The sequence below is a fragment of the Plectropomus leopardus genome, chromosome 2, assembly GCF_026936395.1.
Source record: "Plectropomus leopardus strain MGB_pleo_1.0 chromosome 2, ASM2693639v1, whole genome shotgun sequence".
NCBI classification, from domain to species: Eukaryota; Metazoa; Chordata; class Actinopteri; order Perciformes; family Serranidae; genus Plectropomus; species Plectropomus leopardus.
In genome coordinates, this window is record NC_142177.1 from 15,131,052 (window position 1) to 15,155,393 (window position 24,342).

Consider the following 24,342-nt stretch of genomic DNA (forward strand, 5'->3'; position numbering starts at 1 on the left):
TTCAGTGCTTTGAGCACCACAAAAAAGCAAAACAAGAAATCCATTCACCTCCATTGTTCTGAGCTGGATAGCAAAATCTTAAAATGTACTACTACTTCCGTTGAACTGACCCTTAAAGGCTGCCAGCGTTATGGTCCATAATTGCACCCTAATTAAAATTCATTATGGCACTGAATGCATAGAGATATTGCATACCTTAGAGTAACATGACGCACAAACTACTAAGTTGCAGAGCAAATGTTTAATATGTGTGAAGAGAACTGTAATTTCAATTCAGAACAATTAGCTGTATTTTATCACTGGGAAAGGAGCTTTGCTGCTCTATCAGGCATGAAATTAATTACCTGTTTAATGATGCCCTGATGGGTCTCAAAGCAATTTTTGCTCAATGCACAGTGTTACTTTATATGCCTCGTGACAGTACAAAGACATAGTTTAGTTTGCGCACTTCCACTGACCCCTGGTTCACTGCCGTTCTCTGTCTTTGCAGTTTCCTTAAAATGCAGAAGAAGAAAAATGGCAGTTAATTTAAGTGAGTGCTTCATCTCTGCTTAATGAGTTGTAATATCATAACTGTTTCTTTAATTACTCATTTTTCATCCCCTCAACAGAGGCTACTAATGCAATACTACAGCACGGCATTGAGAGTAGAACATGATCCTGGTACAGTGTGGCAGTACCAGTGACCAGGATCAAATTTAAAGTCCCACTTGAATTTCAACATTTGCTCGTGAGAGAACAGGCACTTTGAATACAATGTATGTGGGCCACTTTCTGCTATTCACTATATTGAAAAAATATAACTTTTAGATCGTTAAACAATATGAGGAGTAGATAACTGGAGTTAAAAACAAATTGAATATTAGGATTTTTTTTTTACCCGTCGTCTATGGTGTCAGAGAATAAAACCACTGCTCAATCATCTCATCTCAGAGTGATCATGGTATGCTAATGCTGACTGGTTTCAATGACATTATTTGTCTTAAATCACCTGTTTTTTTCCTGAGGAACATCCTTAATAATATCTCAGAAACCGCAGAGTACATCAAACCTGGTCTCAAGTGTCTACAGTCCAATTTATGATGTGGTAATTCTTCCTGCTTGCAAATGGTTTCATTAGTACACTAAGGGCTGTTTAATTTATAGATGAGTATATCATCCCTAAAAAATATGGTCAACTTGACATTCACTCTTTGACATTTATGATTATGTGTGCGTTCACCCAGAATCACTGCATAGTAATGATCTCAGATTTCATGAACCTATAGTTTCTTACATAATGAAATGATCCCTGTTACTGGCTTTTATTTAACTCATTTTTTTAAGTAATGGGAGTGTCCCACTTTATTTGGATGCTGAAGGCTGTTACTGAGTTCATGGGTCATTTAAGTCATTTTTCTACAGCCTGCAGTATTTTGTAGTCTGTGGCAAATGAACGCCGACAGATTTCTTGTTTTTGTCCCCACCCTGTGGCAACGTCTGCTGCTTACACTTTATTTTCATCCAGTTTTCTTTTTGCTAGTGCAAGGGGATTATACTCCAGCATTAGATTCAGTCTTTTTTTACAAGTGTGAGCTCCCCTTTTATATATTTTTCACATTTTAAGACACTTTTAGTTCGATCCAGGAACACAAAACCTGTTATATTTATTTGAATTGTTTTTAATTCCAATACCAGACATATAAAAACAAAATTCAAACATATGCTTGTCTTCAGGGTTACGCTGTTCCAGTGGGACTCTCCTTGATGAAGTTTTAAGTTTAATTTATTTACATTTAAAATATCTACGTATTTAATGTAATTTAATCTTTCAACTTATGTCTTTTAAAGACAGGGCTAATCATGCCCGTTTTTGTGCTCAGTTATCAAGGACTGATGCATATCCTCCCTTTTCACGTTTGTTTTGACAGAAACTAGGGCTGAATGAAAAGCAAAAAAAAAAGAAAAAAAGAAAAAAATCCCATTACAATTACTTTGACAGATATTGTGATTGCAATATCAGTCACGATTTTAGTGGGAAGTATTCAGTATGTGAATCAGACAGACACATAATCGATCATATAAAATGCAGACACACTGTCACATTGGGTGCACTCAGGTCTGAGGTTCCCATGTGTCATCTGCAGCTTTCCCTTCTTAAATCATCCTGTCTTCGCAGTCTAATTTCTGGTTCATCGCTGTTTGTCCTGCCGAGCCTCCAGGTGTGTCTGTGCTGCTCTCAGTGTGTCCTGCAAGTCTTTGTACTTTGCCAGAGTGCAGGCCTCCTCCAGCCGGGCCCAGCGGTAGTCCTGGTGCTCGTTAGACAAAGTCACCGCTGTCCCTGGGTCTCTCAGCTCGGCCAGCCAGTACAGCACCTCTTTAGGTCTACCTCGCACCTCGTAGCGCAGCTCCTGCAAAAAGCCGTCAATCACCTGCAGTTGCTCCGCCCCAAGTCCCGCCTCCTCCTTGGTTTCTCTCAGTGCTGTGGTGAGGTCATCCTCACCTGGATCTACATGACCTGATGGTGAACAGGTAAGACATAATTGGCACAAAGGACATATAAAGCAGCATGTGTGGAATTTAACTTATTAGATTTACACAATCAACTACATGATAAATGTGCGGTTGAACTTGTAAACACCTTTGGGTGGGGTCCAGTGGTGCTCCCCATAAGAGGTCTGCAGGAGGAGGTACTCGATGTTGTCTGGTGGGGGGATAGAACTGGCTAGACGAAACACTATGAAGCCACAAGCACGCAGCGCCATCGCCCTGTTTAACAAATTCACATATAAACACATTTTGCATTATGTTGTGATACACAATTCCACCATAGAAAACAAAAACCTGCAGTGGGTGCAGTCGAGCCACCTGTTCATGACAGCTAAGGTCATTTTTTAATGAAGAACTGAAGAACCACCACTCTCCATGGGAGTGCAAAGTGTGACTCTTTGCACAACTCTGTTGGTACTTAATGGGAGAAATGTTCTCTAAGTATGTAGAAACTTAAAGGAAAAGGAAATCTTTTTTCCCCCTACAAAATATCCATGAATATGTAGTGCACATAACCATGGGAAAGACTGGGCAATATCACAAGCTTCCCTTGTTTCCCTTATTCTCTTAAGGTAAGCCTTTTAAGTGCAAGTTTCCCGTTCTTAATGACCCAATTTGAGCTTTTGCTGGTGAGTTACCCAGTCAGGACAAAGTTCAGCGCTTTTGACTGGAGTTAGCCTGAGTCTGCCAAGCAAAGATTATGGTTTTTTTTTCTTACTATAGTGCTGTGTTTCAAACAACAGAAAATGAAATGCCTCCTTCAGCGTTATGACAAACAGTAGCGGTGCAGCCGGTGCTGATTCAGTGACAGATTTCGCAGGCTAACACACCCTTGTCCAGCAGTATTTACCACATCAAATACATCTGTTAGCATCTCCAGCATGTTAGCTAGCTTACTTCTGCTTGCACAGTGTCAAACACAATGAGCTGCTCAGAGTGATGTGCTTTCTGTTCTCACTTTACAGGACATGCTCGCGGTTACAGCCTTAATGAACACACTGCAGGCTCGAGGAGGAGTTATTTAACTTCCAAAAGACAGCCGCTTACTTACGGTGTATTCACAGTCTCAAGATCTACTTTGGTGAAGCTTGTGTCTCACCGGCTGTGAGCGCTGCGGAGCTCCGCGGTGCTTTAAGAAATGAGTCCGGTGCGCTTTGAAGAGGGAAATAAACAGTTCCGTTTCCCACTCCTACTCTCAGGGGTGAGAGCATGGATGTATTATAGGTTATCAAATTACCTCAAAGGACAGTTCACTCCCAAATCCAAAAAAAAAAAAAATTTCCCTCTTACCTTAAATACTATTTATCAATTGGTTTGTTTTGGTGTGAGTAGCACAGCATTGGAGATGTCGGCCTTGTGTCCAATATAATGAAGGGCTCTGATATAAAGGAGGGCACTCAGCTTGTAGAGGTCATAGCGCCAGAAATATTTGTAAAAAAACACAACAGCAATGTCTCTTTACAGAAATCATGACCCGGTTTCTCAAGATAATCCACAGACTTTACTGATGGAGGAACTGTTTTTTTTCTGACTTTCTACCTTTCTTTCAACCAAACTACACCCGCCAACCGTATCACTGCTCAAACTGAGCTGTGCACGCGCTGCTAGTTCACCTAGCACCAATAAGCTAACTAACTACATCTGCTGCCATCACAAGCATGGGCCTCTCCTCCATGGGTAGATGCACGCTTCCTTCTAGACTGTGAGTTGGCAGGTGTATTTAAGTAAAAAGGAAATATTTCTTATATGAAACTGCTCACAACAGCGGGTCATGATTTCTGGTAAGAGACATTGCTGTTGAGTTTTTCATATTTCATTTATTTTTTGCACTTTGAGCACCACAAGCCAAGTGCCATTTAGTTCCATTATTGAGAAAAGGTATACATGTCTACACCAACACTCAGCAACTCACACCAAAACAATATAGCACTACAGATAAATAAATGTGTAACATGTAAGAGGAAAACTATACTTTTGGGGTGAACTTTCCATTTAAAGTAAAAAGTGAAAATAATCTTTGTGTAGAATTGATATAATCAGATTTTATATTTTAGCGGTATGATTGATATATTCTGTAGGTGTTATTATATGAGCTTCCTTTTAATTATTCATCATTGTTATTGTTATAATTGTAATGACTTTATGTGCTGTACCTATATTGACGTATTGTTTAATTAGTTGATTGTATACTTTGCATGTTAAAAAGTAACTAGGCCCTGTTGCTGCACTGCTAATAAAAGCACGGGTGTAAAAATAGGCTACAGTATTTCCCTCTAAAATGTAGTGGAGTTGAGGTATAAAGTTGCTGAAAATGGCAATACTTCAGTAAAGTACAAGTACTGAAAACTGTACTTAGACACTGTACATTCATTGAGTATACATCACTAGGTTACTTCATACTGCTACTACTACACTGTTACAACTGCAGATGATGGTAACTGTAGGAATTAAAATAACGTAGGGACACAAAGCTAATTAACTGATGAGACTAAAATGCTCTAATAAATAATAACACATATTTTTTATTATTTTGATTTAAATAGATTTTACCGATTTAAAACTCTTACAATGACAGATTAAACAAATGGTTTTATGATAACTTTGGATATTTCTTCCCAATTGCATTGCTGTTGTGCCTGCGGGAGACAGATAAGAAATGTACCCAGTGAAGATACGGCCAACTGAAGACAGCTTGTGTCTGAAGATAATAGAGATGGGGCCTCCTTCCCACGCAAGCCGAACTGTCAGCAGTACAGTTGTTCGGCTTGACAGAGGAGACACCGCTGCAGAGTTTCAAGGTAAAGACAAGAACTCACCCAAAATACATGTTTTTGTTATTATCAAGTAAAAATACAGAGAGCAAGAGAGAGTCACACTGATAGACAGCCAGATGGGATGCGTACACAGGATTTGTACAAATTTATTCCTATAGTCCCTCAGGGCTCGCTTAAAGAAAATATATCATTTTCCTGACATAAACAATTATTTTGCCTTTCTGTGGATCCTTCCTTCATAGCATGTAGCTGTCTGTGGTTTCGCCAGATGCCTCAGGACATGTGACTTTCGCTGCCACTACTACTGTGCTTACTCAGCCTGCAATGAAGTGCTCGTTATTCCACTCCACTATACACAGATCACAGTTGGGGTCAGGTTCCCCTGCATCCAGACATTTTTCTTTTGTATATACTGGCTGTCACAGAGATTACACATGGATGTAGGACTGTGGTCTCTAGATGACCAATGCTTTTGTACAATTATGACATTCATGTAGGTCATACATGTAGCCATGAAGCATTTCAAACCTGGATTGAGATCACTTTTCTTTTTCTGCGTTCAGAGGCCTTCACAAGTATTTGAACCTTTGAATTCTGAGCAAATTGGTTTGCTATCTTTTAAAAACATGGGGGAAAAAGCCATTGAGCAACTTGACAAGAACTGTTCCACAAATTGCAAGCACTTAGTTGATTTGGAAAATGATTTTTTATAATATTCATATATTTAAATATATCTTACCGAATTATATTTTTTAAGCACATTTCTCAAGACATTTTCTTAGTTGTTGGGGTTTTTTTTAACCTTTTGTTTTTCCTCTCTAATCTTTAGGTCATTTTCTTTCAATAATAATAATAATAATATATGCATACATATGCCTTGTAAATACAGTTAAACTTTTGATCTGCTGAAGAATCAGGCTCCCAGATGTTAGGGATTAATATTGCAGGTCTGAGTACGTTTGTAGTCGAGCTGATCAGTGCCAAGAGATGTCCTTACTTGGATTCTTCAGGCTGAATGTTCTGGAGGTGTTGTGGACTTAATTTAAGCTGACAACTGTGATGGGAGGTGCCAACACGATAATCCTGGTGACAAATCCAAAAGCCACACTTTTCATGTGTGGTTAAGATTTAAGTTCTCGCCCGGAAAAACAGCCGAACTGCACATGACATTGACTGCACAACCAATCTTGTGATTTGGACACGATTCTTTATGATGAGCACTAAATTGTGATACTTCCTGTTCCCCTCCTGAACATTATTTCACAGGGCCATGGAGGTGACAGAGCAGTCCACAGAGGGGCCTCATTTTGTTGGGAAGAAGGATGAGCTGATTGCAGCAAAGCGCTCCTGCAGAACAGTAGCTGGTCGGGATGTGTTGATCATCCACCACCAAAATGTCCTCTATGCTATGGACTCGTACTGCTATCGTGAGTTGTGTTCTTCTTGTGCTTAACTTCTATTATTGGCAGTTAGCAGAGGTGGATGAGCCTAGTCGCATGACTTGACTTGAGTCAGAGAGGAAAATTTGAGGACTTGAGACTTGCTTGATTAACAATGATTAAAGACTCGACTTGACTTTGACCTCATGACTTGAGACTTGACTTAGACTTGAGACAGATGAATTGAAAGGACTTGAGGTTTTTTTTTGATTAAATATTTGCGTTTTTCTTGAGAAGTTACATATTGTTTTTTAAAATATGACGGTAATTTTTTTGCAATGTTGTACAAACCTGGCAACCTACTAAGACACAACAGGCCTAAAGAGGCAAACGCACAAGACAGCTATCATGGAAAAGACTAGTCCAACAATAACAAAATCGTGATTCAAGGATGATGTTGTCGATGATAGTAAGGGGACAACAGCTGTATGCAAAGTCTGCAGCGCAAAAGCTCAGAGGTTATATTATAATTTCAGACCCCCACTGTCAAAAGAGTAGTGCAGGAATGAAGCCTAAATCCTGCAACTGAGTTAGCCATTTTACACTTCTGGTTCCGTAGTCTCGAAATTAGTGTTTGTTTAAATGGGTTTGATGCCTGAAATAATGTCTGTGCTTAACATGAGCTTAGGAAATTTTCAAGTTTTTGTCTGTGACCTAAATTATGGTAATAAATACCCCAGTGGTGAACTCTTAAGCTTTTCGATGTCTTAAAAAACGCAGTTGCTATAACAACTGGCTAAAAGAGCACCATCACACATACCATTACTTTACAGCCTCGTTGTGATGGTGACGTTAAGTCATGCGATGGTGGTGTAGTTCTTTTAGAACTTTTTTAGAGTTTTTTTTGTTTAGCTTTTTTCTTCCGGCGATTGCATTTAGGCCCTCAAAAATCCTAAAAGTGGTGTTCATTTATGAGGATTATCTTGTTAGACAACAATAAGTATCAAACTTTTAATTGCTACAGAGCTTATTTTCTCCGAATCCCATTTTTGACAAGGAAACCGGGGCAACTTCTGCGCCAGCCTACACAAAAACATCATCCCTGCAGCACTCAGTTGTTTATTTTGGAGTCCTGTCATTGATTACCACAAAATGTCAAATATCAGTAAGATTTACGTGTAAGCAGGCTTCATCAGTTTTCATTAATGCTGAAAATAAGATTAAACTTGTCAGTTGAACTGATTTAACTGTGGAAACTCGGGTAAATCATCAAAATTTCTTGTGACTTTACTTGTGACTTGCTTGGCCTGAGCAATGACTTTAGCAGGGACTTGACTCGACTTGCTCGATTCTCACCACGGTGACTTGGAACTTGCTTTAGGCTCTACAGTTAAGATTTGAGACTTGCTAGTGACTTGTCATTTATTCCCATCTCTGGCAGTTAGACTTTGTCTGAGAACTTGTATTCTTTCTGAATCAAAGGTGTTGTTTACAACACTGCATCCATTCAAAAATAGGTTGCTGCTGATAGACGTCCTGCTATAGGACATTTAACACTGAGCTGCTTTGTTATCCATAGTACAGTTTAGCACATATCACCTCTAAAGTGTGTCCATTCAGCAGAAAGTTAGCGTGCTGTAAACTATTTGCTTATTCTGCAATACACTGATCCTCTACCCTCTCAACAGATGCTGGGGGAGAACTGCAGAATGGAGACATTGAGGTGAGGTTTACATTTTATTTAAGAGATTTATTTAGAGTTTGTTTTGTGTCTAGCCCAGAGCAAAAAACAAAACAAAATGACATTTAAATATTGGACTGCACTTTTGTGTTTTTACCACATTCATGCTTTTTTTTATTCCATCTGCCCTAAAATCCTTACTTGGCTCAGGCATAATGAAACACTGCAATTAAGATACCAATTCTGCATCTCGTTAATTTAATCATATGCTAATGTAGAGGGGCCTAAATGACCTACACTTATCCCACATACGGTTGTTTACCTGCTTTCTTTCAACACACTCACAGGAAATCGCCGGCAAGCTGTGCATAATTTGTCCAAAACACAAGTACAAGATCTCTCTCGCCGAAGGAGAGGGCTTATACAAGGGCACTGACCCCAGGGGAGAGCCGCCTGTGCCCAGATGGTACTCCAAGGGTGTGAAGCAGCGGACTCACACAGTCACTGAAACCAATGGGGATGTTTATGTCAAGCTCTCTGAGGACACGTGCTGGAGAGATTCAGACTTTTACCAGGGAGAGAAGGGCAAGTTGGAAAGGGAAAGAGCTGCAGAAGCTGACAAGAAAAAATAGTAGTTTGATAGATAGATGAGGATGGCATCTCTTTAGTCTCCTCTCCCCTAAAATATTGCATGATGACTTTATAAAGACGATGTCAGATATTTAAAGCTGGAGTAGGCAGAAATATGGAAAAGGCTTAAAAAAGGCAGAATTCATTTCCCCCTTTCTGGGGGGAAATGAACACATCATGGGCAAATGCGCATGCTTCATACAGTAAACCAGTGTTTCCCATACATTCATTTGTTTGATTTTACATTATTGTAGAGTTGCACACATTTTCTCTACCCTTCCTTGCACCACTCTCTCTTGTTTTGTTTATCAAACCACCAATGAGACAAGAACTTGTTAGCTAGCCACCACACTGTCCCTCTCTTTACTCCCCACTGCTGTGGACTGCTTCTCCGGGAGTGGAGCGGACACAAGCTCTGGAGACCAACTTTCTGATTGCGGATATAAATCCTCTCAGTGCCAGGTGTCACAGTAGACTGGTGGCCAGCAGCAATGCCAGGTCTCACCTGTATAATGGCAGCAAGTGAAAGTTAGCTGATTAGCCAGCATGTTCTCATCCCAACTCGTCATATGTTGCCACTTTGTCAGTTGACTTCTGCGTCTACCTATCACGAGTTAGGTATCCTTCTGTGTCTATTTACATTCCAGGATGCTGCTACCATGATTTCAACAAATGCATATGGTGGGATGATGCTGCACGTGGTTATTTAGGAAGCAACCGCACATGGCAACTCACGCTGGAATGTCAACAAGCACACATGCATGCATTTGCATTTATTGTCAGATTTTTGCTCAGAATAAAACTGCCTACCCCAGCTTCAATGACACACAGTTCATGGTCTACATCAAGTAACTCCTAGGGTCAGTATGGCTTTAAAAGGGTCTTGTTTTCAATGAGTTTGGGAGTGTTTAGAATTTTAAATTGCTTTATTCATGGCATGCTGTTTACATGATGTTAAAATGTTTTACTAAAGATCAGGTCACATGTTGCCATGTTAGGTAGATGTGCATCTCAAAACAATCATGTAGTTCACTAAATAAACTTTTTTTTTTGTTATGAGTGAATTTTGATTTCTAATTCTCTATTCTCAAACTGGTGTACCCCGCCTTTCTCCTAGTGTCAGCTGGGACTGACTCCAGTCCACTACGATCTTGAATAGGATAAGTGGTTACAGATAATGGACTGATGGATGAATTGTCATAAATTGGGTGGCACTAGATATCTAAATGATGTGTATCCACCTTGCATTTCAATATTCCTCATGCATTATGCATAGTGAATGAATCAGTGAGATAAAAACGTTTATAATCGCTTATGTCCTAAGTGGCGATTAAAAATTGATAAAAAATAAAAAGCTCATACTCACAATGCTGGCCATTTTTTGTGATATCCATGTCTATTTCTCTCACATAACGTCAGAAAGCATGAATTTCAGGTCACAGGCTGTATGGATCACAGCACTTGGGATTTTTGTTGTGACATGTTTTGGATCCACTGGCAAAAAATTCATCACGTAAATGAAAAAACAAAACAAAACATTTCTGAAGACTGCAAGGCAGTCCCTGAAGATTGTTAAAAGGTGAGTTGACAGCAGCCTCAGACAGGCATTGTGGCCGCTTCCCACTCCTGCCCCCCAGGGGCCCTCTGGTGCATATTCTGTACAGAAATTTAGGGTTTTGCTTTGAACGTTCAACATTTGATCTTCTGATTTAACTCTCGGCAAGAAAGGAAATAACTGTGTTTGATTTCTGCCCATGTGACGCTTTGAATACAATCAAGTAATGCGCAGGGCCCTTGGTTACGTAGAATGGGGGGGGGCTAAGCACTTCACTGCAGTGTTGCTACACATGAGATAGTTCATCTGTATTACGTGGTTAAATTGAGAATCTTGGTGCAAGACAGGTACCATTACGTGCAGGTGGTCATTTGGAATAGGTCAAGTGAAGCGCTCTTTGTCCAGCTAAAGAGCAGGCTGTCTTGGGAAACTGCTTAGCAGAGCTAGTGCACATTATTCCAGAGGAGGAGGACTGCACAGTATGTAAGCAGCATGAAAATACAGTGTTGCAGGGCATTTAAACCCAAGGCCTATACAACACTGTTGGTTTGATGTCTTGCATTATTCATCATTATCATGAATGACAAGGGGGGCTTTGATAAAACCTTTAAGGCTCGAGCTATTCTTCCTCTCAAAAAGCTCTGAAAGCCCTTGAGTTTATCCAAGAGTGACTACCAGATCTTATTATCCCTTTTCATTTACAAGCCTACTGAGGGACTGTTCTTTATTTATCAGAGTAGGGGGATGCCTGTCGTGTGACTTAAAAAAACCCCCCAAAACTCTTAACCCTCCCTCGAGCTACAAATATTTGTCCTCCAGCTGACCTGAATTACTGGTGAAATGACCCTCCCTCCATCATAAATAGGCCCAACACATTTTCTTATATATTAACACGAAAATATAGGCTTTAGAGCCATTATTGCATTTTGCTTCACACTTCCGCGCTGCGGCACCTCTTCAAAATGTTTTATTTTCCTTGATTTAGTCATTTTATACATTCTATTTTAATCTTTATTTTTTATTAATATTATCTCAATGGGATACTGTGTTGTAAAGCACCCTGGGCTGCATTTCTTGTATGAAAGGTGCTATACAAATAAAGTTTTTTCCTCACCAAAGCAAAGCAAATTTCTTGGAAAGATGGCCTTTTTCATGAAAGTAGGCTGTCTATGCAGATAGAAATACTTTTGAAATTGGTAAAAGGGTTGAGCCTGTTGGGTATTTTTTGGGGGGGTTAGTTTGCCAAGAGATAGTTTTGGTGTGGCCCAGCTGCTGGGTTATACAGACTGCCTGTCTGCCCAGCTGCCCTTTGTCTCCTGAAGTCTTTTTGTTTGGGCTCCTTGACCAAGAAGCAGTGTAAAGCTACGTTTAAGAGGGAAGTAAGTAAAAGAAACGGTTTGTATACACTTTTTCACCCATTTAAGTAAGCAAAAATGAGAACTTTCTGTGTATGGTTAGCTTACGTTGTTACACACAAGCTAACGTTAACTGTTAGCTTCCGTGTTAGCTAACATTACCTGAGAGCCACACCCCAGCTCGTTTATTTAACCACTATGTCTTAAATGATCAATAAATCACATTTCGGAACATGAAGCCTGGAATATCTCATGACACTGCTAGGTTTTGTGATAAATTTGTTATGTATATAATCAACCGACTAAATTGTATTCGTCTTTAAATCCACCATACATGTTAATGTTACATACGTGTAGTTTAACAGGGCTGCCTAATGGTTAACTTGTCTTCGGCTAACCTTAAACGTCTATAGTGAGATTAAGGCAAATTTCTGACATGCTTGACACGAAAATAACGCCATGTGAAATTCATTTACCAGTACCAGTTAATTATAGTGTTAGAAAAGCAAATGCTCATTTTAGAAAAGTTGCTTTGTAATGTTTATGTTACCTGGTCAACAACATATGAGGTTAGCTATGTTGATGTAAGTCCTACTTAAAAAACAAACAAAAAAACAACAACTAGTATTCAGCAATGCAGCAATTACCATTATGTGACATGAAGTATCTCTTTATGCAAAATACAAACCCTCCTTACAAATCACATCATTATCAAACAAGTTTTCAGTTTCTGGCTATGATTAATCTTGTGATTTGGGCATTTTTTACAGAAAATTTGCCTTGTATGTGTCTTCTTGATTTTAATGAATCCAAAATATAACAATTTTTAGTTGTATGTCCTTTCCCTAAACCAAAATAAAAACATAAGTCTCTGCCATGTTCTTAAAAAAATATTTGACATACCTCCCCTGTTTTGCCCCTGCCTCGGTAACGAACAGTTTCTAACTGACTCCACAACAAAACGCCCTCAAAGCCTGAGAATGTATTTTACATTTTCTTGCTACATCAGCAATTATTCTCCTTACATTTGCTGCTTATGGGTATCATTATTATCACTATCATTAACATTGCACCCCATGCTCATGGCTCTAGGCAGTTCTTTTGTGTCTGTTCATGTGTTGAGTTCAGCGCCAGTGACATTCATTCACCAGAGGATAAAGCCCTTGATCTTTTATTGTTTTAGAGGGGAAACTCTGTTTGACTGAACAAAACATCACTGTGATTTCCTGCATGTCAACATCATGGTCCTGGTGAGGCTGTGCATGTGTGCGTGTGTGTGTGTGTTGGCGCGCGCCGCTTCTACGTGTTAATGCCCGCGTGCGTGTTGCTGAGTCAGGCGCGACCTCTCTCTCTCTCTCTCTCTCTCTCTCTCTCTCTCTCTACAGTTGTTTTTGCTAGTGAGACTTTGTTTTATCCGCCGACGTCATTCATACGGTCTGGACGCTGAGGCGCGAGGCTGCCCTCTCCTTCTCGGCGTTAATTGTGTTTCCTGCCGACTGACAACTTGTTTGTCTGTTAGCGCATTGGCTGCCCATGGGCGCTGCTGCCGTACACACACTCTGCTCTGCTGCTCCGCCGCTCTGGCTGGGCTGTCCGGTGCGCCTCTGCTCTGCGGTCGGTTCGGGACGGTATCGAGCTCCGCTTTTATGAATGAATAACGAGACGGGGAAATGCGAGTGACTGCGAAACTCCCTAGCAGCAGCAGCAGCAGCAGCAGCAGCAGCCGTGCTCCCGGGGGGCCAGCCACCGATGAGAGGGATTAACGACGGAGCGGAGCCGCGGCTCATTGCGGAAAAGCCGAGTCTGACTGCTGCAGACTGGCGTGGAAACGCACCGTGAGGGAAACGGGCTCCATAGCGTAGAGCAGCGGAACAAAACCGCGGTGACCACAATGTAAGTTGCTCTGGAGCTGCAACTCATTAGGGGGTTAGAGGAGAGGGGGTTCCTGGTACGCTTGCATGCTTTTGTTTTATGTCACCGTATCACTGCTTAAACATGTAAATACATCAACGAACATATTTCTCAGATTCATTGAACCCTAACTCCCTGTCAAGTGTAACAAGGGGCCTTGGCAAGCTTCTTCTCAGTCATTTTTAGTGACATAACGGTTGATGCACTGTCTCCGTGATAGACATGAATAATAAGGAGGACCAAAGCAAAAAGTGCCTCCTCTCCCTCAGCTCCACCTCTGGATCATCATCTGCTTGTGTGCAGCTTGATTCACTTCCCAACCACGTTGTCTGGTTTACAGGTCCATCCACATCGTGGCTCTAGGCAGCGAGTGCCCTGGGGGAGTCGGGCCTGGGGAGGAGATCATGGGCCAGGGGCAGCTGCAGGGGGGTCTGCTGTGGAGCTACCTGGGTCACGGAGCGCTGGTGGGACCATGCGACCTGGAGAGCAGCATCCACAACCCGGCCTTCATGGAGTACACCTCACGCGTGTTTGGAGATGTCACTGTGGTGGTTCGGGATTGCCCCAGCTGGGTAAGAGGACTGGCATGCTTGTGTGCAGAGCAGAATGAGTGAAAGAGACTTGCATGGGTGATACAATGTGGATCTTTGCTTTTTTTTTTTTTTTTTGGCTCATGCATGTGCCCGTCCCCAGTTTGCATATTAACCCTTTGAAACCTTAGAAAATTTTCTTGATTTGATATAAAAAATAAATATAAAAGGAAATGAGCAGCAGAAGAAGAAATGACCCCCTCCCCCAATTAGCAAGAAATTGATAAGAACATAGAAAATAACCTGAAAATTAGAAAATGATAATAAAAATACAGAAAACAAGAAAAAAACAGCCTGGTTTCTTAAAAAAACATATTAAGAAGAGAAGTAAATGAGCAGTGAAAGAAGAAATGATCCCCTAAAATTAGCAAGAAATTTGTAGAAATCATGCAAAAAAAGAAAAGGAGAGAAAAACAAACAAAACTTGAAAAGAGTGCCTTAAAATTTATAATAATTCTGTAAAAAAAAATTTACAGGTTTTTTGTGATCATTCCCTTGACATTTTTTTTCTCTAGAATTTTGTTTTACAAAAAAATTATCTAATTATTTTTATACTTATTATTTTTCTAAATCTTAATTTCTCGCAATCTGTGGAACATTTCTTACAAAGTTGCTCATTAGCTATTTTTCAGTGCCTCGAGCAAATCCATTTAATTTGCTCAAAGTTTTAAATACTTGTAAAAGACATCTAAAAGTAGCACAAAAAAAACTGATGTCACGTCAGGTTTCAAAGGGTTAAAATGGGTCCCTTGAGATTCATTTTTAGGTGTTGCTTTGGCTCTTTCCTCCTACACCTTCCTGCTTGTGTGATACCAAATCGACTTGATTTGCACTTGATTTGGCAAAACATGCCAGAAAAAAAGAGGTGTAATTCTGCCAGAGCATTGTCATTGTGAGAGTGTGTGTGTCACTTCACTGATATGTGCTGATGTGCTGTTTACTTTCTCACTCTGCTTCTATTTCTCATAAGACGTACATTTCAAATTCCAAGGCCACTTGCCTTCCAGCACTGATTGCAGGCTTTATAAAAAAATGACTCTATTCTTAGGAGGACTCTATTTTAACATGCACTGCGCACAGAGAAAAAAATAATGAAAGACCTTTTGTTCTTAATAGCATATGAATTTGAAATGAAAGCACCGTTGTTGTGATTTTGCAGCAGCACTCTATGAGTCCTATTATAGGGCTGTCTAACTATGTCAGGGGTGGTGCTGCAGAAAGTCTGTCAGTCTAATTGTATGGCTCTTTGTCCTTGTTTTAATTCAAATTGCTCAAAGCCTTCTGAAGTGTTTTTTCCTGCTTAATGAGTTGAATCAGGTTGGTTTAGAGTGAGCAGCTAGCCTCACGCAGGTCCTTGGGGGTAAAGTCCCAAGCGCCACACTGAGGTATTTATACGTAGGGAGACTCCGAGGGGAAGGGTTAGGGTTATCTAAGGTAAGACTGACGGTGCAGGTTGGGGATTCAGACAGCTCTGTATATTGCCTTTCTCATTTCTGTCCTTCCCTGACCTCCTCCTGTTAATATTTGTCGTTCTGCTCTTGCCTCGCCAGGACTTGTTGGACAGCGATTGGGCCAGCGTACGGAAAGTTCTTGAGCAGGCGGATATCCTGGTCATTAAATATTCAGTCACTGACAAGCTGGCCTTCCAGCAGGTCAGGAATGGCTATGCCCCGAGACTCCGCCCACTCTTGAGGCACTGGGGTGTGCCTGTCATCCTGGTCGCTGTTGGAGCACGGCTGAACGGTGAGGATGCTTTTGTCCCGTGGTTTTCTCAGAGTCAGAGTAGAGTTTTGACAACTGATGATTCCTCAAACAGTTTGTCAGTGCTGTACAGGACCAAAGGAGCTTTAGGCAGCAAATACAAAATATCTCCTAGCCATCATTCTTGATATTCTGGTTGATTTACTGCTGCCTCTGTTCAGTTTGATTGTGCGAAAATATCATGTTCTTCTGGTTGGACCAGTGAGATCACTGTCTGAGCCTTGTGTCCTCTAATGTGTCCTCCCAGAGATGAGGAGGATGCTTGTGATTAAATCTCCTCTTTGCTGCCTTCAGGCGGTCAGCTTGCATGCTTTCCAAAGCAAGACACTAACTTTATATTATTTTGGTCATTTTAAGCCTTGCAAGCTGACGAGAAATTGCTCAGCGCTGAAACATATACCGCCGTGCCCCACAAAAGTAGTAGGACTAAGGTACTTGGGCGTAGCGTTACTCTAGGCTGCTCGACATGCCAATTATCAATATACATGTATTTTGGTAACTCAGTGTGTAAGTTAGTATTTTTTTTGTGGAGACACACTGACCCTTGTTGAATCCAGATTCTGTAAAGACACTCATCAAATGCTCCAGGTTTTATTTTTAGCTTGTGTGCACAACATACTTTGAGATCCTGTCAAAGCTCCGCTGCAGAATGATCACAGTGTAAGTCAAGTCTTTGCCAGAGAGAGAGGAGAGGAGAGGGAGTGGGGAGCTGTAGACCAGAGCCTTTGTTTGTGTTTTTGTTTGCGGCTGCTGTGAGTATTTTCATGCTATCCCCTCATGATTGCAGAGAATGACGGCTGAGCTCTGAGCGCTTCCTGCTGCTTGACTTTAGACCACCTAAGGCACAGCTGTGGCAGAGAGCGCTGCCGTATACGTGCATTAACACAGCCATTAAACCAGCGCTGAACGCAGGAGCACAGACAGATTTATCCAAGGGCGCGCACACACCCTCACGCACACAAACATACCACTGATATGCCAAGTCACCGCCTGTCAGATGCTCACACTCACTCTGCTTTACCTCTCTCTCACACAGACACAGACACACACACACACGCACACACACACACACACACACACTGGCTCAGTCTGTGTCATGCCTGTAGGTTATTAGCAGTATGATTTATCAAATGCCTCAGCACTTAGCTGTATATCGCGCTCATTCTCTCTTTTATTTCTGTCTCTCTCCTCCTTTGTGCAGTCTTTTTGTCCTTCGAGCTAATCCCTCCAAATTTTCTGTCTGTCTCTTTGGTTCCCGTGCACACATGCCTCAGTGTCGCTGGTCCTGGTACACATGCGCTGATCTGTCTTTTCTGTTGTATGCAAGAGAAGTCTTTATTTTTTCTCTGGACCTTGTAAAGATGTGAAACAGTGTTTTGGAAGTGCAAAACTTATCAGTATCAAAGGGACACTTCACCCCCAAATCAAAAATACATATTTTTTGGTGTCGCAGGGTGTTGGAGATACTGGCTGTAGAGATGTTTGCCTTCTCTTCAGTATATTGGAACTAGATGACATTCGGCTTATGGTGCTCAAAGCTCGAAAAAAAATACATGTGAAAAACTTAACAGCAATGTCTGTTTTCAAATATCATGACCAGATTACTCAAGATAATCCACAGACCTGTTTTTGAGAAAACCAAAGGCCTAATGACATTTCAAGAAACAACATAACAAAACAGAAGACAACAATCTTTCACAAATTGGAGAAAATACATACACCCCTCTCCCTTTTAAATTCCTTATTGGTTAGTCACCCTGAAGTAGACTTGTGGAATTAGGGAGACGGGCAAGTCCACACCCTCAAAGCACATGTGACTGTAGCATCCGTTTTTTCTGTTCTATTTTGTGAAATGTTGTGTTTCAAGTTGTGTTCATTACACAAAGCAGCTTTTGATTTAGTTGGGGGTTTTTTTCGCACTTTTTTTGTCCAAGTTATGAAGAAATTTTAACAAGCACTAAAACATATTTACAAAATAGTGGTATTAGTGGATTTCTGTGACGATTAAACGTGTTCTTGTATGATATCTTGGAAACATTTTGCAGCATTTTGAATTGTCAGCTGTGGCATACTTTGCCTCCTTAGGGAGTGTCAAACATTGTTATCCAGCTCTGCTCTGATTGGTCCACTCTGGAGTAGACTGACTCTTAATCACGCAGATCACAATCACCTGAGTGATCTGTAGGACTATATTCAGTATATCACGGCCCTGTGGTGTTAACATGACAATACCTGACGAAGAACTCCCTTGAATTCAAACATTTATGGCTTGAATTTAGAGCTGTCAGCATTTTATCTCCTGGCTTTGCCTTTAAATCATCCATGTCTGGTATGAACATTAACGTTACAGATAAAAATGTTGTGCTTAAAGGCACATATGGCAGTTAATTTGTTGAATATTTCATGAAGAGCATGATAGCCCCTTTCTATGAACTGTATGTCATGGCCCAGAGCAGCTCTTTTGGTAAAAAAGGACACAAGCATTTCCAGTTTTGGCTGTTTAATTCATGCTAGGTTAAAGCATGCTAAAAAGCACAATGTAATATCAGTGATTCGTGTATTGCTTCTCATATTACCTCATTAAGTATTTATTATATTCAGTTATTTATAGGTTTGAATGAATTAATCTTAAAGTTAAATTATCCTCTCTGCGTCAGATGAAGGCCCTCCGTGTACGTGCCCGCTGTGTGCGTCCGACTGGAGCAGCTGTGTGCCTCACAGTGAAGGTCTGCAGCTGTCCCGGGACCTGGGGGCCACCTACCTGGAGCTGCCCTCTCTGAACCATGTATTTGTGGGTCGTTACTTTGGCAGCGTGGTAAGTGGTCACGTCACACAGGAATTAAACAGTCAAAGGGTGACTTTAGTATTTTTCTACCTGGACCCTTTTTACTCCATTTTTTGTGTCTGAGTGATTAATGGAGACAACAGTTTTTGAAATTGGTCCTTTCTGGTCCAGTATTGAGCCGGAGCATTAAAGCTGGGGAAACTGTGGCAATGTAACCACTTGAGGCATTTTATCAATTTATGTCCACTGAAAGTGCTTGTTTTTGCCACTGAAAGGCTCAGATTATTATTCCAGCAACATCGTGGAAATGATCGCTACACAGACAGACCTTTTTGTTAAAGAGTAAAATCATTTTTCTTAAACCAGAAACAGCCCAGAAAGCGTCATCGCCAAACCCATCACACTCCATATAAATAAACAGTGATTTTAGCATGAATAAGGCTAGCATATTTTCACGTTTAATTGGGTGAATTAAGGGTTTGTTTTAACCAAATTAGAGTTGGAGATTGTTGGAACAGTAGGAAGACAAACTGATATGTTTTTTGTGAGTTTCATTTTGTTTCTGTTGACTTTGTAATGTTTATTTTACAATGATAAAATTATTGTTTTTTTAAACTGGGTCTGGTAGGTTTAGTGATAGTGATTTCAGGGCTGTTTCTGGTTAAAAAGAATCATACTCTTTAACAAAAACGTCTATCTCTTTTCTTTCTCATTTCATTATCCTTCACTTTATCTTAACATTTAAAATAATATTCTGTCACCAGTCAGTGGCAAACCAAGCACTTTTAGTAGACCTACATGGACAGTTCTCAATTCCCCCGAGAAGTTACACTGCAGCCTGTTTTGCTGCTGCCTGCTACAGCGTTTCAAAAAGAAAATGGGAAAATTGGTTCCAGGTTGAAAAATACCAGAGTTAGCCTTTAATATAACTTAATGTCGCATCATGATTCTTGTGCTTGAATTCTTTTTCTTCCGATAATCAGGGGTCGGATCCTGTGTTAGGAAAAAAAGCATGTCTCTATGCTCTATGCTGAGATCAAGCTGTAATATAAATTTTTGACTTTGCATGCACTTTCTGTCTATTAGCTCTGCTTGCCAGATAGGTACAGTTCTTAGGAGAAAAGACAAGGACAGGTGGCTACGCAGGTTTTCTCAGGAAGTTGCTTCCAAAGCAAAGAATCAATGATGTAACATCACTATTTTGGTACCTCGGGTTTGTACTAACGTGTGTATTTCTGCATTGTTCAGCTGGAGTACTTCATGATTCAGTGTCTGAAACACAAAGCCAAAGAGCGTCCAGAGAAGAGGCGAGGAAATAAAGTGAACGAGCTTCGTCCCCCTCACTTAGAACAACCAGGTCAGAGGAGTACTATAGTATCTAAAAATTGATATTGCTTTTATTTTAAGTGCCAGTTATTTGTGTCATGTCAGTGTTTTATTTCATGTTATTTTAATTTTTTTATCATTGTCATTTTATTCAATTAATGGCAATTATTCTTTATGTTAAATTTTCACATTATTTAGTTGTTACTGTTGCTTTAAACTGTTCTTGGTGTACAGAGAGCATTCAGTTGCACTGAATGGATTGTTTCTTCTCACAGCTTACATAGCCATAAAAAAGCTTAGTACAAAGGTTTTTTTTTAACCAGATCAATATATTCTCTGTTCCAAACTGGAAAGAAGAGAGACAAAGAGTTAGGTAGACTACTTTTACTCAATGACGTTTGAATCCATTTCAGACTGAGCTCTATTCAGCACCAGACACAGCAACAGCTGAGTGCTGTGTGCCTTGTTCAGAGGCAGCTCAGGGACTGTAGTTGTGGGATAGAAGAGGATTAATTATTCACCTTGTCTTTCACCAGATGTTCTTAATCAGTTTAGGTATTTAGGCACATGTAAACCCACTTGTTTAGCTGGTAACATCCCTAAACACAGTTCTTTTGTGTTGAGTCTTTTTAATTTTTGTCCATACTGAAATTGAGTATGTGTATCGTAGCTTTGCGAGTTTTAGTTTAGGGGTGCAAGGTGACAGCTCAAAACTCAAGGATATTCATTTTACTATTATTAATTATATTAATATATGAATTATATAAGACAAACAAAACTGCCACATTCTTGCATCTCTTCTCCATTTAAGCTGGAATCAGAGAATGTCTGGCTTTTTTTACTGAAACGCTCAATTGATAATCAAGAAGTAATCAGTTAATCATCTGCTCATTGTTTAAACACTAATTTAGTTTAAATCCTTTTATTTGAAATAAAGAAGTTCAGATTACATTTCAATTAAGCTTCAAAACAAACCACATTGATCTTGTGTCTAAAGTGTTTACTTTGTCGCAAATTGTAGCTTTATCTTTGACTCAATCAATCTGCCTTTAAGCCAATCAGATTCTACAAATGCTAATTGAGGAAATAAATAACCATAGTGGACAATCAACAAAGGAGGCTAAAACTCAGAACCACAAGCAATTATACAAAGCACGTTGCAGAGACACATTAAGGTTGGTGATTGTAGCAAAGCTTAAAGGGGATACTTTGGCAATTTTCAACTAGTTTTGTATCATAAGTGGGTAGTATGTGGGTAGTATGTGTAGAAGAACTGTGGCAAACCTCCCTCCATCTAATCAGCACCCACATCTCCTAGCTCAAATGACACGTTTAGAAACGTTGAGCGGATTTTTGGTTGCTATGTGGCTGTTTCATGAACTACAGATTGTACTTTCACATTATGCCCGCCACTACAGACACAAGGAGTATAGAAGCGGATCAAGAGAGAGGCTTGCTCCTCTTTCCCAAACTCAGAACAAAACTCTGTTCAAATTATAAAACTAGGCAGTACTAATGAAATATAAACCAGAATCCGTCTCTGTTTTGCCAATATCTGGCTAAAATGTCTGCAGAACATAATTTAGTGCACTGTTTTGCTGTAATATCAGAATTTGTGAACAAGAAGTAGGTGCTATACTGTTTTCTGTATCGTAAAAACAGAGGCTGAAAATACTAAAAAGGTAAAACCAAGCAGAACAGATAAAATATAAACCAAGATTCTGTTACTGCTAACCTATTTCTTTCCTCAGATGGTTTCAGAAACATATTTTAGCTCATGTTTAACTGTAATCATTTGTTGGTAGCCGGCAACCGTATTGATTTTGATGTCAAAACGGGCAAGCTCACATTACATTACGTCACCCATCAGCGGGAGCGTTAACTGGTCCGGTGCGGTGTTGTACATTCATTCTGGTAGTTGTAGGTTTTTTTGTCTCGAGCAAACGCAAATGCCACGGCCCTTTTCTTTGTCGTCTGCGGTCTTGTAGCACCAATTTCAAAAGTAGTTACGTCTTTCTGCTGCACAGACAGCCTAGTTTTATGAAAAACCCAACTTCTGCAGTAAAATACATCTGGAAAAGAAATAAGCCAAGTTATAATGATTTGACATTGCATTAAGTTTGAATTTATTTACAACCACAGATAGATCCAGTTGTATTTGTTTTAGAAAAGGGAATCTAGTGTTGTATTCTTGAAGTGGTGCTGAATTCATGACTACTGCCATTTAAGTATTTTTCCACACTCTGTTAATCTTTACAGAATAAAACACCTGGAAATATTTAACACAAACTGCGTCGTCAAACTTGTGTTAAACATTGATCTGTCCACTTAGCTGCTAAATTTGATGCATTGACGGACAGCTTAAAGTCTGGCCAAAAAGGGCACCAAGTGCTGGCGGATTTATTGGTGCTCGTCCAGCACTGCTTAGCTCTGCTTATGGTGTCGCTTGCATTAAATATGACATGCACTGATTCAGGAACAGCACAGTTTTCACAGCCAAAGATGAACGGCCATAAAAAAAGGAGATGAGCAGTGCTTTGTATTAAACATGAATAGGAATATAATAGAAGGATGATTTGTGAATCCCCCTCCCCCCACTCCTTTTACATTCCTGCTCGATGCTTTCACTTTTTATTAATCTGAATTTATAAGCACATGCATCGCTAAGCAGTTTTTTCCCTATTTTTTCCTATAAATTGTATTTTTTTCATTGCAGTATTTTTCTTTTATTCACAGTTTTTACTGTTGCACTCAGTTAACTGCAAATCATGTATCTTTGACAATTGTTTGTCCAGTTTTTCCAAATCTTCTTTAAACATTAATCTTATTTAGAATAAGCTTTGGAGCGCACTTTGTGTTGATGTCTTTTTATCACCAAAATAATCTGAAACAACCAGTGGAAGTCAGCTTTCTGTCTTACTTACTGTTCCTCAAGATTAACAAAAGCAGCAGGAACAAATCCACTGCTGAACAGACAGACTTATTAATTTCTTCAACAGACCAGAATCCAGTGTGGCAGCGTCTTTGCAGGTCTGTCATTAGTGCAAAGAGACATATCTGGAAGCTTTTTTATTTTTTGATACAGGGCAGGGCACAGTATGACATTGGTCTCTCTTTTGGCTCTCTCTATCTTGACTGAAAGATCTCACAACACTATGGCTGTCTCTACCACTCCCTCCACAGACCCGTTTACACCCCATTTATCTCAGTTGTCAGAAGTCATTGTCAAAAAGGGGGAAATCACTACTGGAAGAAGACACAGTAAATTGAGTAAAAATGAGTACAAATTACAACACTGCTGGGTTGCTTTGAATGTGACAAAACAGGTGAATTTTCCCTTTTATCTTTTGAAAGTACAGGCGAGCTGAAATTCAGCAGCGATTGTTCATTAACACAACTCATCCGATCGATCTTCTCTCTCTCGTTTTCACCCTCCGTTCAGCACGTCTCCCCCCCATCCGGGTAGAGGAGTCCAGCTTCTCCCAGGACATGCAGTGGTTGCTGGAGCGTGGCGTGCAGTTCGCCGATGTGGCTTTCTACGCCGGGGACTCTGGGAAAGAGCTGGGGTGGGCACACGCGGCCGTGCTCTGTGCTGTCAGTCCGTACTTCAGACAGCTGCTCCTGGGGCCCAAGACCAGGTAGGAGAGATATTAGCTTGTTCATATGATACAGCTTAACAAGCTATTTCGCCACCTGAGCCTGTAGCCAGCAGGAGCTCAGCTCTCTCTGCAAATTCCTCTTTTGCGTCACTGTTAAGGATTTTGAGCTGAGTTTCATCTCTGGTTGGACAGGGAACGTCCCCAGTCAAGGTGTGTTTGCAGAGAGCGGGACGGAGGCCCACATTCGCTGCTTTCCACCTGGGACGGGGGGATTATTGACGACATGCCACGATCAGAGGGGCACCTGACAGGACGCCTTTCTCGTCTGGTGGTGAAGGACCCCCTCCTGTGTATGTGCTTGTGGGAGACACTAATGTTCATTTACAGAGGTAAGAAAAACAACAGACCATTACATTACAGACCATTACTGTGAACTGTGTTCACAGTAATGGTCTGTTATTCACAGA

General features: G+C 40.5%; 3 protein-coding genes across 4 annotated transcripts in view; 2 read left to right on the top strand and 1 right to left on the bottom strand.

The window, feature by feature from the left end:
- Positions 1-226: 226 nt before the first annotated feature.
- nudt2 (nudix (nucleoside diphosphate linked moiety X)-type motif 2) lies at positions 227-3,714 on the bottom strand. 2 transcript variants are annotated; one of them, XM_042500825.2, is made up of 3 exons: positions 3,581-3,714; positions 2,621-2,748; positions 227-2,497 (listed from the first exon to the last, which is right to left on the bottom strand). In XM_042500825.2, exons 2-3 carry the CDS (start codon positions 2,742-2,744, stop codon positions 2,172-2,174), a joined length of 450 nt encoding a protein of 149 aa, XP_042356759.1. In that variant the 5' UTR covers positions 2,745-2,748; positions 3,581-3,714; the 3' UTR covers positions 227-2,171. The 2 variants fall into 2 exon arrangements, with proteins under 2 accessions (XP_042356759.1, XP_087942213.1); XM_088086087.1 differs by lacking the exon at positions 3,581-3,714 and having other exon boundaries at positions 2,621-2,792.
- Positions 3,715-5,199: 1,485 nt separating this feature from the next.
- On the top strand, positions 5,200-10,057 carry rfesd (Rieske (Fe-S) domain containing). The gene is made up of 4 exons (XM_042507633.2): positions 5,200-5,327; positions 6,570-6,730; positions 8,371-8,405; positions 8,711-10,057. Exons 2-4 carry the CDS (start codon positions 6,574-6,576, stop codon positions 8,993-8,995), a joined length of 477 nt encoding a protein of 158 aa, XP_042363567.2. The 5' UTR covers positions 5,200-5,327; positions 6,570-6,573; the 3' UTR covers positions 8,996-10,057.
- A 3,239-nt stretch (positions 10,058-13,296) lies between these two features.
- rhobtb3 (Rho related BTB domain containing 3) overlaps positions 13,297-24,342 on the top strand; it is a 29,065-nt gene continuing 18,019 nt past the window's right edge. The window contains exons 1-7 of the mRNA XM_088086089.1: positions 13,297-13,796; positions 14,155-14,386; positions 15,955-16,147; positions 18,823-18,980; positions 20,199-20,307; positions 23,719-23,914; positions 24,068-24,264. Coding sequence (XP_087942215.1) covers positions 13,795-13,796; positions 14,155-14,386; positions 15,955-16,147; positions 18,823-18,980; positions 20,199-20,307; positions 23,719-23,914; positions 24,068-24,264 — 1,087 coding nt within the window. The 5' untranslated portion in view covers positions 13,297-13,794. The remainder of the gene's footprint in view (positions 13,797-14,154; positions 14,387-15,954; positions 16,148-18,822; positions 18,981-20,198; positions 20,308-23,718; positions 23,915-24,067; positions 24,265-24,342) is intronic.